General features: G+C 49.5%; 1 protein-coding gene across 1 annotated transcript in view; it reads right to left on the reverse strand.

Annotated features, from left to right (window-relative positions):
* Positions 1-384: 384 nt before the first annotated feature.
* ALX4 (ALX homeobox 4) overlaps positions 385-18,898 on the reverse strand; it is a 143,807-nt gene continuing 125,293 nt past the window's right edge. Inside the window, exon 4 of the mRNA XM_063946263.1 lies at positions 385-4,752. Within this exon, the coding sequence (XP_063802333.1) occupies positions 4,429-4,752 (324 nt within the window). The 3' untranslated portion in view covers positions 385-4,428. The remainder of the gene's footprint in view (positions 4,753-18,898) is intronic.

An 18,898-nucleotide genomic window follows, 5' to 3' on the forward strand; every position in this document is an offset into this window, starting at 1 on the left:
ATCAGGCTTATGGCGGCAGCTACGGGTCGCTGCTCTCTGATTGGCTGTTTATATCACTCCTGGCTCTTGTTGGGGGAAAGGATGACGCCTAGTAACCATGGAACAGAGTAACAATAAAATATAGATCAGATTTTTTTATTTTTTAAGAACCATCATTTTAATACCTCATTGGCAGAATACATATAGAGATGGCACAATGCCTATATACAACTTTTTTTTTTTTTATTAATACTTTAATGTTAAAATGTGTTCAACCCAGTCTTGTTAGGCAAAAGCAAATAGATACGCAAGCAAACCTGTATACAGAGGAACGGCATTACACTGAGGTTCTGTCCTCTCTCACTCCGCTCCCCCCACTCACCCCCGACCCCCCCCACCCCTGGATTTCTCTGCAGTGCGGATCTGCTCCTCAGAATCAGTAGTATATAAAGGGTTTCCCGTCTGCCTGTCACACCCACCCCTTCCCTTACATAGGTGTGGAGTCCTGTAGACACACTGGGGTAAATTTACTAAGATGGGACTTCTATTTTAGATGGGATGTTACCCGTAGCAACCACTCAGTTCAATTTTACTTCTCATTTATCTAGCACCTTCTAGAACATATTACCTGGAATCTGGTTGGTTGCTATGGGCAACTTCTCATCTTAAATAGAACTTCCATCTTAGTAAATTGACCCCAGTGATGTAAAACCTTCATCCCTATACAACAGCTTGCAGCAGTAATGCCTCTAGTACGCAGATATAATAGTAAGAGCTATTCTGGGGTCCAAATGGTGCAGATTTCACATCATTAGACTATTGTATGAAGCCGCCCCCCCTCGCCGCGAATGGCGGTCATCGGATGATCCAACTTGCCGCACTTACAGATCAAATCCTGGCCTGGGTTTAGGTGGAAGGGTAATTCAGCCAATCGGATCTGTATGTGCGTGGCCAGCTCGTTAATTACTCCCGCCTGCACTCTGGGTTCAGTTTTCACCCAATCAGCTAAATTAATTCAAAGGTTTGTTATAGTTTTTGTTGAGCATAGGGACAACTGAGGCTCAATGTCACAAAGATGACATTGTAACGTTGCGGTGCCGCTTGCAGTGTGTGTAGCATGTAGTCTGCACTATCCTGCTATTTTCTTCGCAGTGCAGAATATATTTGTCTTTACTCAGCAAAGTCACTGAAAAGAGGAGGCAGCGAGGCAATATTTTTTTTCTATGCGTTGCAGAATGAATGGCGGCAGCGCTATAGTGTGTGGAGGCGCGGCTGCCCGTTGACCTTGGTCCCATCTTCAGGGGCACGGGAGACAGGCGCAGCATATATGTTCTGTGTACGTTATATTTTTTAAACTTAATTGTGCCATAATCCTGGGCAGTGCCCATTGTCACCGGGTCCTTGCCCCTTGTTACATTACTAATCACATGGAAAGCAGATGAGCATAGGTGGCAGTCGGGCCAGTGACTCGGCTTTTCCAGGACAATCCCCTCTATGCCGCAGTATCCGCGCCACACACTTAGGTTTTATAGACCGCACCGTGTTGGTTTGGACGGCCGCAATGTGTTGAGGAAGCTTGCCATGGAATATATTAGCTGTAAGAGTAACCTGCAGCTGCCTGGGGGGGCTGGCAATAAGGACTGGACGGCAAGTGCATCCTGGGCACGCAAGGGGGGGGCTAAGGGGGAGATTTATCAAAGTGTGGAGAGAGAGAAAGTGCCAACCAACCAGCTTCTGTCATTTTCTTCCACCGCCTGTAACATGGCAGATAGGAGCTGATTGCCGCCATTTTATCTCTCGCCAAGCTTTGATAACTCTACCACTTAATATTGGGAGAAGTGACATAGGTGGATGGGCAGAAGCGCTGCGCCATCCCAGTACTGTTCTGCTGATCCTGTACGGAGCGCTCTGCCTGGACAGTGAAATGTTTTGCAGGTATCACAGGAACCCCCAAGAATGTTGCTATGAAGCCTGTGATTGTCTGCTGCACCCCAGACTGAGGCACGTGGGGATCTTCCATCTTGTATTGGGGAACTAAGCGCATGGCGTGTCTTCCCTGGGGTACTAGCCATAATGCATTCACCCCCATATCCAGCCACTGTGACTGCTCCGAGGTTCTCCGCTCCGGCCCTCGCAGACCCCCAACAAGTCACATTTTCAGGATTTATTGGATCCGTGTGGAATAATTCATCATCCTGAAAAAATAGATCAATTCAGCCGTGCATGATAAAAGAAATCCAGAAAACATGACCTGTTGGAGCTCTGGAGTTGAGAACCACTGTATCGGACGAATTGGTGTTTTTGGTTTAGTGCCCCAACCACTGCCAGGGACTTGGCCACAGATGCCAGCTAGTCTCCAGCTTGTGTCGTGATCCCGATTACTCGGGGCAGGTACGCCAGGCCACAGTGTACGGCGGTGAGATGCCGTCGCTTCTGATACATGAAACGAGCAGATCTTCCTTTTATTGGGCTGGAGCAGTTAATGAGCAGTTTGTGTAGCTGTCTCGCCATAAATCACGGCCCCCTGCGTCAGTGTCTACTTCTGCGTTTTCTGAGCACAAGTCTAAAATTCAGGAGAACCTCGTCTAACCCAGGAGACCACTAATGTCGCTGCGTTGGGGGATTTTCAGCTGACGTCTGTGTTTGTGCACTGAGACACGGAGAGAAGAAATGGTTTCTCCGGAGTCTTTCCAATAGCTGGGAATACAAGAGGAGGATGTTGATGTGAACACTTAATCCGCTGGAAGCAGCGTAACCTCCCTGGTACAGTCTGCCGGATGCCCTGAGACGCAGCGCTTACATGCCGAGGATAGGTCTAATCGCCTGCCGGAACATCCGCCATCACTCCTGCATGCAACCTTCGCCTTTGGGCACCCTACAAGACACCTGGGCTGATGCAGAATTGGGAGTAAATGGAGCGCACATTGCTGCAAACACACACAGGAAACAATGTATCAGTGTTCTAGGGATGCAGCCGAAATGCCGACACCACACCATTGACCGTTATGAGGCGGATGTGCACAAGATTCACTCCGCAACTGGGGATATGGTCATCTTTGTATCAGCCTCTCGCTGTCCGCCTGCTGAGAACTGTGAGCGATAAACCTAAGAACCAAATTCCTTTCTGCAAAACGGAGCCTATTTGTGCTTTACAAACAACCATTGGAACGCTGCCGATGCGGGACAGAACCGGACGTACCGGACCCACTGCATCCATCTGCTGCATGGACTTTGGGCGCACGCTGACTTGCCCGCAGTTGTTGCAATGCAGGCAATGCGACTGAGCCCAGATGAAGCCATTCCGCATGTGTGTTTTATATGTTCCAGGTTTCAATAGCTGATCTGGCTCTGAACTCTGAAAGTTTATTGAAGGACACAGCGGGGAACCTCTCGGAGAACAATACTTTGCATTTAAGCTCTCCACGCACAAAGCAATCTCGGCACGCTGGCTGGATGGTTCTCTGTGTGCGATTCCAAAAGTGGGATCAATTTATTTACGCTGATGTGTAAAGGGTTCATCCAGTGCCCCCCACCCCCCAGGCATACGGTGGGCTCTCCGGACTACTTCATGAAGGGGACAGTTTACCGTCTGCTAGCTGAATGCATTCTGCAGTCACTTCTGCGTTGTGTATTGTTTGTGAATATTGCAGCCATTTTGTATATTACAATTAATAGACATATTGAGGAGAAAGACCTGGTTTAGGGTCCGGGTTCTGTCTCACAATTCACTCCATGGGGTCAATTCAGTTAGCCGCGAGCGAGGCTACAATGTGGAAACGCCAGAGCCGGCGCCTCATCTCACTTTGGAGATTTTTGGGCGCGCTGCGAGCTGACTGGCAGCTAATTGAATTGATCCCTGCTGCCTGGATTAGGCCAGCCCCTCGCTGCTAAGAAATCCGAAAAGAATATGAAAACCCGAAGTCGCACAGACACGCCAATCCCATCCCACATGCTACAAACACACAAACATGAACTTCAGCGTCGACGTAAGGCGGCAGCTGCACCCTGCCCAGCCTGCAGCTCTTTCTTTTGGGCTCTTTGGTATTGTAGTGGTTGCTGACGGTCTGGGCAGGGTCCCAGCTGCCCCTGCGCCTTGGCGTGTTGTTATCCCCTCGGAGATGTGGACAGGGATCAGCCGGTGGGGATTAGGAGGAAGTTATTAATACACTCTATGATACCTGGCTTCAATGCACTGCAACCATCCTTGGCGTGACGGTGAAATATCCCTGATTTATTAACCACATCTACATCTGGATTGTCCATTTATTTAACCCACACTCGCGCTATCTGCAAACCCACGTTGTAGCAATCCCAGCATTTTGCCAGAAGCGGGCAAGGTTAGCTTCTAGTCCTTGGGAAACTAAGTAGCGGGCATCCTCAATATACATTGCGAGTCTGCGCCATGAGACTGGTGTAGTGTCAGTGATTGGCTGGCAGCAGGTAGCGCTGTCATGTGGCCCAAGACATGGCTGCGCTGTGCTCCTTGGCTTTCATCCTGAGTGCCGCAATGCTGGAACTCTTGCGATCGGGCTCAGTGTTCAAGTCGTAACCATTTATTCCAGGTCCCACGGCTGCGCTGCTGAAGAGACCGCCCATATGTGTCTGAGCGATGTGCGATCCAGGACCTGGCACGCCGAGATACTCTGAAACTCCACCGGCGCTGTGCGGATGAGCGTGGGGAGACATGCAGGATGACACAGTGTCACATGGCACCACGCAAGCGGGAACCGGAGAACCTCCGCTGTTATTACCAATCCAGGACGGATTCTGAATCTGCAGGGAGGCAAAAGACGGAGCGTTAATTAGCTCAACACAACATCGCAACACTTCAATACTAAAACCAGCAACACAACATACTTCTTTCTGGGAGGGGATTTCCCTAGACAGCAAGAATAACAACTGGATTACGAGGAAAGGCTTGCAAGGCATGTTTACATTGGAAAAGAGGAGACTAAGAGGGGACATGATCAACATCTACAAATATGTAAGGGGTCAATACACAAAGCTTGGGAGGGACCTGTTTTCTATAAGATCAGCACAGAGGACACGTGGTCACTCGCTTAGGTTAGAGGAGAGGAGTTTCCGCACATTGGGGGTCATTCCGAGTTGTTCGTTCGTTATTTTTTTCTCGCAACGGAGCGATTAGTCGCTAATGCGCATGCGCAATGTCCGCAGTGCGACTGCGCCAAGTAAATTTGCTATGCAGTTAGGAATTTTACTCACGGCATTACGAGGTTTTTTCTTCGTTCTGGTGATCGTAATGTGATTGACAGGAAGTGGGTGTTTCTGGGCGGAAACTGGCCGTTTTATGGGAGTGTGTGAAAAAACGCTACCGTTTCTGGGAAAAACGCGGGAGTGTCTGGAGAAACGGAGGAGTGTCTGGGCAAACGCTGGGTGTGTTTGTGACGTCAAACCAGGAACGACAAGCACTGAACTGATCGCACTGGCAGAGTAAGTCTCGAGCTACTCAGAAACTGCACAGAGAAGTCTTTTTGCAATATTGCGAATCTTTCGTTCGCAATTTTACTATGCTAAGATTCACTCCCAGTAGGCGGCGGCTTAGCGTGTGCAAAGCTGCTAAAAGCAGCTTGCGAGCGAACAACTCGGAATGACCCCCATTGAGGTGAAAAGGTTTTTTCACAGTAAGGACAATTTGTGTTTGGAATTCCCTGCCTGAGAGAGTAGTAATGGCGGACTCAGTCAACACCTGTAAGAATGGGTTAGATAAATTCCTATTGGATAAAGATATTCGGGGATATGGTGCTAGACACGCATTATTGTTATTATAACTAGTCCTAAAATAAAACTGCATAGGAGACCACAAACAGGTTGAACTCGATGGACAATTGTCTTTTCTCTAACGTCCTAGTGGATGCTGGGGACTCCGTAAGGACCATGTGGAATAGACGGGCTCCGCAGGAGACAGGGCACTTTAAGAAAGAATTTAGATTCTGGTGTGCTCTGGCTCCTCCCTCTATGTCCCTCCTCCAGAACTCAGTTTGAATCTGTGCCCGGACGAGCTGGGTGCTATTTAGTGAGCTCTCCTGAGCTTGCTATAAGAAAGTATTTTGTTAGGTTTTTTTATTTTCAGGGAGATCTGCTGGCAACAGACTCTCTGCTACGTGGGACTGAGGGGAGCGAAGCAGCCCTACTCTCTGAAGATAGGTCCTGCTTCTTAGGCTACTGGACACCATTAGCTCCAGAGGGATCGTACACAGGATCTCACCTTTTGTCGTCCGATCCCAGAGCCGCGCCGCCGTCCCCCTCGCAGAGTCGGAAGACAGAAGCCGGGTGAAAGAAGCAAGAAGACTTCAAAATCGGCGGCAGAAGACTCCAGTCTTCATATGAGGTAGCGCACAGCACTGCAGCTGTGCGCCATTGCTCCCACACACACCTCACATACTCCGGTCACTGTAGGGTGCAGGGCGCAGGGGGGGGCGCCCTGGGCAGCAATTAGGACCTCTTGGCAAAAGTTGCACATATATACAGTTGGGCAACTGTATATATGTATGAGCCCCCGCCATAATAGTGTACAGAAACGCGGGACAGAAGCCCGCCACTGAGGGGGCGGGGCTTCTTCCTCAGCACTCACCAGCGCCATTTTCTCTCCACAGCTCCGCTGAGAGGAAGCTCCCCAGGCTCTCCCCTGCAGATTCACGGTAGAAGAGGGTAAAAAGAGAGGGGGGGGGGGCACATAAATTTGGCGCAAAAACATTATATACAGCAGCTACTGGGTTAACACTAAGTTACTGTGTAATTCCTGGGTTATATAGCGCTGGGGTGTGTGCTGGCATACTCTCTCTCTGTCTCTCCAAAGGGCCTTGTGGGGGAACTGTCTTCAAAAAAGAGCATCCCCTGTGTGTGTGTGGTGTGTCGGTACGCTTGTGTCGACATGTTTGACGAAGGCTATGTGGAAGCAGAGCGGGAGCAAATGAATGTGGGGTCTCCGCCGACGGCGCCGACACCTGATTGGATGGATATGTGGAAGGTTTTAAATGATAATGTTAATTCCTTGCATAAAAGGTTGGATAAAGCTGAAACCTTAGGACAGTCAGGGTCTCAGCCCATGCCTGATCCTATGTCGCAGAGGCCGTCAGGGTCTCAGAAGCGCCCACTATCCCAAATTGTTGACACAGATACCGACATGGATTCTAACTCCAGTGTCGATTACGATGATGCAACGTTACAGCCTAAATTGGCTAAAGCCATCCGTTATATGATTATAGCAATGAAGGATGTGTTGCACATCACAGAGGAAACCCCAGTCCCTGACAAGAGGGTTCATATGTATGGGGAGAAAAGGCAGGAGGTGACCTTTCCCCCTTCACATGAGCTAAATGAGTTATGTGAAAAGGCTTGGGAATCTCCAGATAAAAAAACTGCAGATTTCCAAGAGGATGCTTATGGCGTATCCCTTCCCGCCAACGGACAGGTTATGCTGGTATTCCTCCCCTAGGGTGGACAAAGCTCTCACACGCTTATCCAAGAGGGTCGCCCTGCCGTCACAGGATACGGCCACCCTAAAAGATGCTGCGGCTAGAAAGCAAGAGGGTACCCTGAAGTCCATTTATACACATTCAGGTACCTTACTAAGGCCGGCAATTGCGTCGGCCTGGGTGTGTAGTGCTGTAGCAGCATGGACGGATACCTTATCTGAGGAACTTGATACCTTAGACAAGGATACTATATTAATGACCCTGGGGCATGTAAAAGACACTGTCCTATATATGAGAGATGCTCAAAGAGACATTAGCCTACTGGGCTCTAGAATAAATGCAATGTCGATTTCTACCAGAAGGGTCCTGTGGACTCGGCAATGGACAGGCGATGCAGACTCAAAAAGGCACATGGAGGTTTTATCTTACAAGGTTGAGGAATTGTTTGGGGAGGGTCTCTCGGATCTGGTCTCCACAGCTACTGCTGGAAAGTCAAATTTTTTGCCATATGTTCCCTCACAGCCTAAGAAAGCACCGTATTACCAAATGCAGTCCTTTCGATCACAAAAAGGCAAGAAAGTCCGAGGTGCGTCCTTTCTTGCCAGAGGCAGGGGCAGAGGAAGGAAGCTGCACAACACAGCTAGTTCCCAGGAACAGACGTCCTCCCCGGCTTCCACTAAATCCACCGCATGACGCTGGGGCTCCACAGGCGGAGCTAGGCCCGGTGGGGGCGCGTCTCCAAAATTTCAGCCACAAGTGGGTTCACTCCCAGGTGGATCCCTGGGCAATAGAGATTGTGTCTCAGGGATACAAGCTGGAATTCGAAGAGATGCCCCCTCACCGATACTTCAAATCGGCCCTGCCAGCTTCCCCATTAGAGAGGAAAATAGTGTTAGCTGCAATTCACAAATTGTATCTTCAGCAGGTGGTGGTCAAGGTTCCCCTCCTTCAACAAGGGAAGGGTTATTATTATTCGACCATGTTTGTGGTACCGAAACCAGACGGTTCGGTCAGACCCATATTAAATTTAAAATCTCTGAACATATACCTGAAAAGGTTCAAGTTCAAGATGGAATCGCTCAGAGCGTTCATTGCAAGCCTGGAAGAGGGGGATTTTATGGTGTCTCTGGACATAAAGGATGCATACCTTCATGTCCCCATTTATCCACCTCATCAGGCGTACCTCAGATTTGTGGTGCAGGATTGTCATTACCAATTTCAGACGTTGCCGTTTGGTCTCTCCACGGCACCGAGAATATTTACCAAGGTGATGGCAGAAATGATGGTACTCCTGCGGAAGCAAGGGGTCACAATTATCCCATATTTGGACGATCTCCTCATAAAAGCGAGGTCAAGAGAGCAGTTACTGATCAGCGTAGCACGCGCTCTGGAAGTGTTAGGACAGCACGCTGGATTCTGAATATTCCAAAGTCGCAGTTGATTCCTACGACTCGTCTGCCCTTCCTGGGCATGATTCTGGACACAGACCAGAAGAGGGTTTATCTCCCGATGGAGAAGGCTCAGGAACTTATGACACTGGTCAGAGACCTATTAAAACCAAAAAAGGTGTCGGTGCATCACTGCACACGAGTCCTGGGAAAGATGGTGGCATCAGACGAGGCCATTCCCTTCGGCAGGTTCCATGCGAGGACCTTTCAATGGGATCTCCTGGACAAATGGTCCGGATCACATCTTCAGAGGTATCGGTTAATCACCCAGGGCCAGGGTGTCTCTCCTGTGGTGGCTGCAGAGTGCTCACCTTCTGGAGGGCCGCAGATTCGGCATTCAGGACTGGGTCCTGGTGACCACGGATGCAAGCCTCCGGGGGTGGGGGGCAGTCACACAGGGAAGAAATTTCCAAGGCCTGTGGTCAAGTCAGGAGACTTGCCTTCACATCAACATCCTGGAACTAAGGGCCATATACAACGCCCTACGTCAAGCGGAGTCCCTACTTCGCGACCAACCGGTTCTGATTCAGTCAGACAACATAACCGCAGTGGCGCATGTAAACCGCCAAGACGGCACAAGGAGCAGAGTGGCGATGGCGGAAGCCACCAGGATTCTTCGCTGGGCGGATAATCACGTAAGCGCACTGTCAGCAGTGTTCATCCCGGGAGTGGACAACTGGGAAGCAGACTTCCTCAGCAGACACGACCGACACCCGGGAGAGTGGGGACTTCATCAAGAAGTCTTCACACAGATTACAAGTCGGTGGGAACTACCACAGATAGACATGATGGCGTCACGCCTCAACAAAAAACTACAGAGCTATTGCGCCAGGTCAAGGGACCCTCAGGCGGTAGCTGTAGACGCCCTGGTGACACCGTGGGTGTTCCAGTCGGTCTATGTATTTCCTCCTCTTCCTCTCATACCCAAGGTACTGAGGATAATAAGAAAAAGAGGAGTAAGAACAATTCTCATTGTTCCAGATTGGCCACGAAGGACTTGGTATCCAGATCTGCAAGAATTGCTCACAGAGGATCCGTGGCCTCTTCCTCTAAGACAGGACCTGTTGCAACAGGGACCCTGTCTCTTCCAAGACTTACCGCGGCTGCGTTTGACGGCATGGCGGTTGAACGCCGGATCCTAGCAGAAAAGGGTATTCCGGAGGAGGTCATTCCTACGCTGATAAAGGCTAGGAAGGACGTAACAGCTAAACATTATCACCGGATATGGCGAAAATATGTTTCTTGGTGTGAGGCCAGCAATGCTCCTACAGAGGAGTTTCAGCTGGGCCGTTTCCTTCACTTCCTTCAGTCAGGAGTGGATTTGGGCCTGAAGTTAGGCTCAATTAAGGTCCAGATTTCGTCCCTTTCCATTTTCTTTCAAAAGGAGTTGGCTTCTCTGCCAGAAGTTCAGACGTTTGTGGAAGGAGTGCTGCATATTCAGCCTCCTTTTGTGCCTCCAGTGGCACCTTGGGATCTTAACGTGGTGTTGAGTTTCCTGAAATCACACTGGTTTGAACCTCTTAAAACAGTGGAGTTAAAATATCTCACGTGGAAGGTGGTCATGCTATTAGCCTTGGCTTCGGCTAAGCGCGTGTCAGAATTAGCGGCTTTGTCTCATAAAAGCCCCTATCTGGTTTTCCATATGGATAGAGCGGAATTGAAGACACGTCCACAATTTCTGCCAAAAGTGGTCTTATCCTTTCATATGAACCAACCTATTGTGGTGCCTGTGGCTACTCGTAACTTGGAGGATTCCGAGTTACTAGATGTAGTCAGGGCTTTAAAAGTTTATGTAGCCAGAACGGCTAGAGTCAGGAAAACGGAGTCACTGTTTATCCTGTATGCATCCAACAAGCTTGGTGCTCCTGCTTCAAAGCAGACTATTGCTCGCTGGATCTGTAACACGATTCAGCAGGCTCATTCTGTGGCTGGATTGCCGCAGCCAAAATCAGTGAAAGCCCATTCCACAAGGAAGGTGGGTTCTTCTTGGGCGGCTGCCCGAGGGGTCTCGGCATTACAGCTTTGCCGAGCTGCTACTTGGTCAGGTTCAAATACGTTTGCAAAGTTCTACAAGTTTGATACCCTGGCTGAGGAGGACCTATCGTTTGCTCAATCGGTGCTGCAGAGTCATCCGCACTCTCCCGCCCGTTTGGGAGCTTTGGTATAATCCCCATGGTCCTTACGGAGTCCCCAGCATCCACTAGGACGTTAGAGAAAATAAGATTTTACTTACCGGTAAATCTATTTCTCGTAGTCCGTAGTGAATGCTGGGCGCCCGTCCCAAGTGCGGACTTCTTCTGCAATGCTTGTATATAGTTATTGCTTAAATAAGGGTTATGTTATAGTTGCATCAGAGTTTATCTGATGCTCTGTTTTTGTTCATACTGTTAACTGGGTAAGGTTATCACAAGTTATACGGTGTGATTGGTGTGGCTGGTATGAGTCTTACCCTGGATTCCCAAAATCCTTTCCTTGTACTGTCAGCTCTTCCGGGCACAGTTTCTCTAACTGAAGTCTGGAGGAAGGACATAGAGGGAGGAGCCAGAGCACACCAGAATCTAAATTCTTTCTTAAAGTGCCCATGTCTCCTGCGGAGCCCGTCTATTCCCCATGGTCCTTACGGAGTCCCCAGCATCCACTACGGACTACGAGAAATAGATTTACCGGTAAGTAAAATCTTGTTTTTTCAACCCTAGTTACTATGTTAGCTATGCACCTTTTTACATGTCCAACAAATGATCTCTTTTCAAAATCTCTCCAGAGGGCAGACATGGATGGGAGCCAGTCACACGCACACTGAGGGGTCTATTCATGAAGCAGTGATAAGAGCAGAGAAGTGAGCCAGTGGAGAAGTTGCCCATGGCAACCAATCAGCATTAAAGTAACATCATTTGCATACTATACAATTATACAGAGCATCTGATTGGTTGCCATGGGCAACTTCTCCACTGGCTCACTTCTCCGCTCTTATCACTGCTTCATGAATAGACCCCTTAGTAGGAAATGTGATGGCATTGGCGAGTTTCTGGTGAGTGGTAATCATATAAGTCTGCAGTAACCAATGGCAACCGAACAACTTAAAACTTTCATACATCCTGGAGGCCAGTGATGTGCAACTGGATACACTTCAGGGGCCGTGGGGGCATCTTATGTTCAGTGATAATGGAATATGTTTTATTAATGAGACACCTGTTCTATTCTATTTTGGGATAGACCATGTTACTTATAAGAGGGCTGCAATAGTGTAAAAAGGTGCGCCAGTATTCTCACTCCACTCTGTTCTCCAACCTGTTATAACATTTAATGCATTCTAAACAAGGTTTACAAGATATGACAACAAAGTAAGAAGGAGCTGGGGGTGTGACTGAGGGCCCGGGGGCCGCACTTCTGCACCATGTTAGTAAATCACTCCTTACACCTTTCCTAAACGTACATGAATTGTTATTTTGCTGTGAAAATATTAAACAAAGGTAAAAATAGTGAACACGGACGTTGCATCTCTATCAGTCGTGCCCAGGCTTTACATTAACCAACACAGGTACTGAAGAAATGTGTGATCACTGTAGAAAATATAGGATTAAATCCAAACGCTACGTTCTCTCCAGCTGCCACTTAATGTCCTAAAGCCAATAGATCTTCATATTCCGCTGGAAAGTAGAATGCATTCTCACTCTGCTTCCTTCTACAAAGCACTCAGTTATTATACAGCCCTGTATGACATAAACGCCTCTCATCTATAAGGTCTACACCAAGGGGTAGAGTCGCACACTAAGCTAGACTGCATGTGCGTCTGAGTCACACTGTACTTGCATCCAAATCACACCGTGCATGCTCCCAAATCTCACTGCATGCATCAGAGTCACACAGTGTATGCATCCAAGTCACACCGTGCATGCTCCCAAATCTCACTGCATGCATCAGAGTCACACAGTGTATGCATCCAAGTCACACCGTGCATGCTCCCAAATCTCATTGCATGCATCAGAGTCACACACTGTATGCATCCAAGTCACCGTGCATGCTCCCAAATCTCACTGCATGCATCAGAGTCACACAGTGTATGCATCCAAGTCACCGTGCATGCTCCCAAATCTCACTGCATTCATCAGTCACACAGTATATGCATCTATGTCACACCGTGCATGCTCCCAAGTCTCACTGCATGCATCAAAGTCACACAGTGTATGCATCCAAGTCACACCGTGCATGCTCCCAAATCTCACTGCATGCATCAGAGTCACACAGTGTATGCATCCAAGTCACACCGTGCATGCTCCCAAATCTCACTGCATGCATCAGAGTCACACAGTATATGCATCCAACTCTCCCTCATGCATCAGAGTCGCACAGTGTATGCTCCTGAGTCCGGGTTAAATCACGCATGCATCTGGGTCACCCTGCTCATGCATCCAAGTAACACTGTGCATGCATCAGAGTCACACCTCCCATGCATCCTGCTTAAAACACACATGCATCTGAGTCACACAGCGCATGCACCCGAGTCTCACTGTCTATGCATCCAAGTCACGCTGTGCATGTGCCCAAATCCTATGCGCATGCATCTGGGTCACACCACTTATGCATCAGAGTCACACAGTGTATGCTCCTGAGTCCAGGTTAAATCACGCATGCATCTGAGTCACCCTGCCCATGTACCCAAATCACAGTGTGCATGTATCTGGGTCACACCACTCATGCAATTGAGTCACCCTGCTCATGCATCCAAGTAACCCTACATGCATCAGAGTCACACATCCCATGTATCCTGGTTAAACCACACATGCATCTGAGTAACACAACGCATTTATGCATCTGAGTCACGCTGTGCATGTGCCAAAATCCCATGCGTATGCATCTGGGTCACACCACTCATGCATCCGGGTCACACCGTGCATGCGTCCAAATCACATTCTATGCATGCATCCTATCACACCAGCCATGCATATCACACACGTGTGTCCCGATTGTTACTGCACCGAGACACAGAACGCATTTGGACGCAAGGAGTGAGGATTTTAGTGGGCGCTACTAGTAGACAGGTGTGACACTGACGGCGGCTGCATCTAAAGACACTACACCATACTGTGCATAGGACACGTTTCCGTGGTGCGTCTAATGGTGGCGTCTCTGCTGAGGCATTACCACAGAGCTGAGACATTTCTTAACACCAAAGTGTCATTTACACAAAAATCCTTGACAATTGTTTTTCTCTAACGTCCTAGTGGATGCTGGGGACTCCGTAAGGACCATGGGGAATAGACGGGCTCCGCAGGACAGGGCACTTTAAGAAAGAATTAGGACTACTGGTGTGCACTGGCTCCTCCCTCTATGTCTCTCCTCCAGACCTCAGTTAGAATCTGTGCCCGGCCGAGCTGGGTGCACTTTAGTGAGCTCTCCTGAGCTTGCTAATAAGAAAGTATTTTGTTAGGATTTTTTATTTTCAGAGAGATCTGCTGGCAACAGACTCTCTGCTACGTGGGACTGAGGGGAGAGAAGCAAACCTACTAACTGCGGATAGGTCCTGCTTCTTAGGCTACTGGACACCATTAGCTCCAGAGGGATCGAACACAGGAACGCACCCTTGGTCGTCCGATCCCGGAGCCGCGCCGCCGTCCCCCTCGCAGAGCCAGAAGCTAGAAGCCGTCAAAAGCGGCGGCAGAAGACTCCAGTCTTCATATGAGGTGGCGCACAGCACTGCAGCTGTGCGCCATTACTCCCACATCAAACCCACACACTCCGGTCACTGTAGGGTGCAGGGCGCGGGGGGGGGGGGGGGGGGGGCGCCCTGGGCAGCAATTAAGTACCTCTTGGCATAAAAGGGCATATATACAGTTGGGCACTGTATATATGCATGAGCCCCCACCATTATTTTACACAAAATCGCGGGACAGAAGCCCGCCGCTGAGGGGGCGGGGCTTCTTCCTCAGCACTCACCAGCGCCATTTTCTCTCCACAGCTCCGCTGAGAGGAGGCTCCCCAGGCTCTCCCCTGCAAATTCACGGTAGAAAGAGGGTAAAAAGAGAGGGAGGGCACATAAATTTAGCGCAAAATCAGTATATACAGCAGCTACTGGGTAAACACTAAGTTACTGTGTGATTCCTGGGACATATAGCGCTGGGGTGTGTGCTGGCATACTCTCTCTCTGTCTCTCCAAAAAGGCCTTGTGGGGGTCCTGTCCTCATATAGAGCATCCCCTGTGTGTGTGGTGTGTCGGTACGCTTGTGTCGACATGTTTGACGAGGAAGGCTATGTGGAAGCAGAGCAGGTGCAGATGAATGTGGTGTCTCTGCCGACGGCGCCGACACCTGATTGGATGGATATGTGGAAGGTGTTAAATGATAATGTAAACTCCTTGCATAAAAGGTTGGATAAAGCAGATGCCTGGGGACAGTCAGGGTCCCAACCCATGCCTGATCCTACAGCGCAGAGGCCGTCAGGGTCTCAGAAGCGCCCACTATCCCAAATTGTTGAAACAGATATCGACACGGATTCTGACTCCAGTGTCGATGGCGATGATGCAAAGTTGCAGCCTAAAATGGCTAAAGCCATCCGCTACATGATTATAGCAATGAAGGATGTATTGCACATCTCAGAGGAAAACCCTGTCCCTGACAAAGAGGGTTTATATGTATGGGGAAAAAAGGCAAGAAGTGACTTTTCCCCCTTCACATGTTAAATGAGTTATGTGAAAAAGCTTGGGATTCTCCTGATAGGAAAATGCAGATTTCCAAATGGTTACTTATGGCGTATCTTTTCCCGCCAGCGGACAGGTTACGCTGGGAATCCTCCCCTAGGGTAGACAAAGCTTTGACACGCTTATCTAAGAAGGTAGCCCTGCCGTCACAGGATACGGCCGCCCTAAAAGATCCTGCGGATAGAAAGCAGGAAGGTATCCTGAAGTCCGTTTATACACATTCAGGTACCCTACTAAGGCCGGCAATTGCGTCGGCCTGGATGTGTAGTGCTGTAGCAGCATGGACAGATAATCTGTCTGAGGAGCTTGATACCTTGGACAAGGATACTATATTGCTGACCCTGGGGCATATAAAAGACGCTGTCCTATATATGAGGGATGCCCAGAGAGACATTTGCCTACTGGGCTCTAGAATAAATGCAATGTCAATTTCTGCCAGAAGGGTCCTGTGGACTCGGCAATGGACAGGTGATGCCGACTCAAAAAAGCACATGAAGGTTTTACCTTATAAGGGTGAGGAATTGTTTGGGGACGGTCTCTCGGACCTAGTTTCCACAGCTACGGCTGGGAAGTCAAATTTTTTGCCATATATTCCCTCACAACCTAAGAAAGCACCATATTACCAAATGCAGTCCTTTCGATCACAAAGAGGCAAGAAAGTCAGAGGTGCGTCCTTTCTTGCCAGAGGCAGGGGTAGAGGAAAGAAGCTGCACAATACAGCTAGTTCCCAGGAACAGAAGTCCTCCCCGGCTTCCATTAAATCCACCGCATGACGCTGGGGCTCCACAGGTGGAGCCAGGAGCGGTCCGGGCGCGTCTCCGAAATTTCAGCCACCAGTGGGTTCGCTCACAGGTGGATCCCTGGGCTATACAGATTGTGTCTCAGGGATACAAGCTGGAATTCGAAGTGATGCCCCCTCACCGTTACCTCAAATCGGCCCTGCCAGCTTCCCCCATAGAAAGGGAAGTAGTGTTAGCGGCAATTCACAAATTATATCTCCAGCAGGTGGTGGTAAAGGTTCCCCTCCCTCAACAGGGAAGGGGTTACTATTCCACAATGTTTGTGGTTCCGAAACCGGACGGTTCGGTCAGACCCATATTGAATTTAAAATCCCTGAACATTTACCTGAAAAGGTTCAAGTTCAAGATGGAATCTCTCAGGGCGGTCATTGCAAGCCTGGAAGAGGGGGATTTTATGGTGTCTCTGGACATCAAGGATGCTTACCTGCATGTCCCCATTTATCCACCTCATCAGGAGTACCTCAGATTTGTGGTACAGGACTGTCATTACCAATTCCAGACGTTGCCGTTTGGTCTGTCCACGGCACCGAGAATATTTACCAAGGTGATGGCGGAAATGATGGTGCTTCTGCGAAAGCAAGGAGTTACAATTATCCCATACTTGGACGATCTCCTCATAAAGGCGAGGTCCAGAGAGCAGTTGCTGATCAGCGTAGCACACTCTCGGGAGGTGTTACAACAGCACGGCTGGATTCTGAATATTCCAAAGTCGCAGCTGATTCCTACGACTCGTCTGCCCTTCCTGGGCATGATTCTGGACACAGACCAGAAGAAGGTGTTTCTCCCGGAGGAGAAGGCCCAGGAGCTCGTGACTCTGGTCAGAGACCTCTTAAAACCAAAACAGGTGTCGGTGCATCTATGCACGCGAGTCCTTGGAAAGATGGTGGCATCGTACGAAGCCATTCCCTTCGGCAGGTTCCATGCGAGGACCTTTCAGTGGGATCTGTTGGACAAGTGGTCCGGATCGCATCTTCAGATGCATCGGGCTGATCACCCTATCCCCCAGGGCCAGGGTGTCTCTTCTGTGGTGGCTGCAGAGTGCTCACCTTCTCGAGGGCCGCAGGTTCGGCATACGGGACTGGGTCCTGGTGACCACGGATGCAAGCCTCCGAGGGTGGGGGGCAGTCACTCAGGGAAGAAACTTTCAGGGGCTGTGGTCAAGTCAGGAGACTTGTCTGCACATCAATATCCTGGAACTAAGGGCCATATACAACGCCCTGAGTCAAGCGGAGCCTCTGCTTCGCAACCAACCGGTGCTGATTCAGTCAGACAACATCACCGCGGTGGCTCATGTAAATCGCCAGGGCGGCACAAGAAGCAGGATGGCAATGGCAGAAGCCACCAGAATTCTTCGCTGGGCGGAGAATCACGTGCAAGCACTGTCAGCAGTGTTCATTCCGGGAGTGGACAACTGGGAAGCAGACTTCCTCAGCAGGCACGACCTCCACCCGGGAGAGTGGGGACTTCATCAAGAAGTCTTCACACAGATTACAAATCGATGGGAACTGCCACAGGTAGACATGATGGCATCCCGCCTCAACAAAAAGCTACAAAGGTATTGCGCCAGGTCAAGAGACCCTCAGGCGATAGCTGTGGACGCACTAGTGACACCGTGGGTTTCCAGTAGGTTTATGTGTTTCCTCCTCTTCCTCTCATACACAAGATTCCTATGCTGATAAAGGCTAGGAAGGACGTGACAGCAAAACATTATCACCGTATATGGCGCAAATATGTTGCTTGGTGTGAGGCCAGGAAGGCCCCTACAGAGGAATTCCAACTGGGCCGTTTCCTTCACTTCCTACAGGCGGGAGTTACTATGGGCTTAAAATTAGGGTCCATTAAGGTCCAGATTTCGGCCCTATCCATTTTCTTTCAAAAGGAACTGGCTTCTCTTCCTGAAGTTCAGACTTTTGTAAAGGGAGTGCTGCATATTCAGCCTCCTTTTGTGCCTCCAGTGGCACCTTGGGATCTTAACGTGGTGTTGAATTCCCTGAAATCTCACTGGTTTGAGCCACTTAAGACTGTGGAGTTAAAATATCTCACGTGGAAAGTGGTCATGCTATTGGCCTTAGCTTCGGCTAGGCGTGTGTCTGAATTGGCGGCTTTGTCATGTAAAAGCCCCTATCTGGTTTTCCATGTGGACAGGGCAGAATTGCGGACTCGTCCGCAATTTCTGCCGAAGGTGGTGTCATCCTTTCATTTGAACCAACCTATTGTGGTGCCTGCGGCTACTCGTGACTTGGAGGATTCCAAGTTACTAGATGTGGTCAGGGTTTTGAAGATCTATGTAGCCAGAACGGCTGGAGTCAGGAAGACTGACTCGCTGTTTATCCGGTATGCATCCAACAAGCTGGGTGCTCCTGCTTCAAAGCAAACCATTGCTCGCTGGATCTGTAACACGATTCAGCAGGCTCATTCTGCGGCTGGATTGCCGCATCCAAAATCAGTAAAAGCCCATTCCACAAGGAAGGTGGGCTCTTCTTGGGCGGCTGCCCGAGGGGTCTCGGCTTTACAGCTTTGCCGAGCAGCTACTTGGTCGGG

The sequence above is a fragment of the Pseudophryne corroboree genome, chromosome 11 (genome assembly GCF_028390025.1).
Source record: "Pseudophryne corroboree isolate aPseCor3 chromosome 11, aPseCor3.hap2, whole genome shotgun sequence".
In the NCBI taxonomy this organism is placed as follows: Eukaryota; Metazoa; Chordata; class Amphibia; order Anura; family Myobatrachidae; genus Pseudophryne; species Pseudophryne corroboree.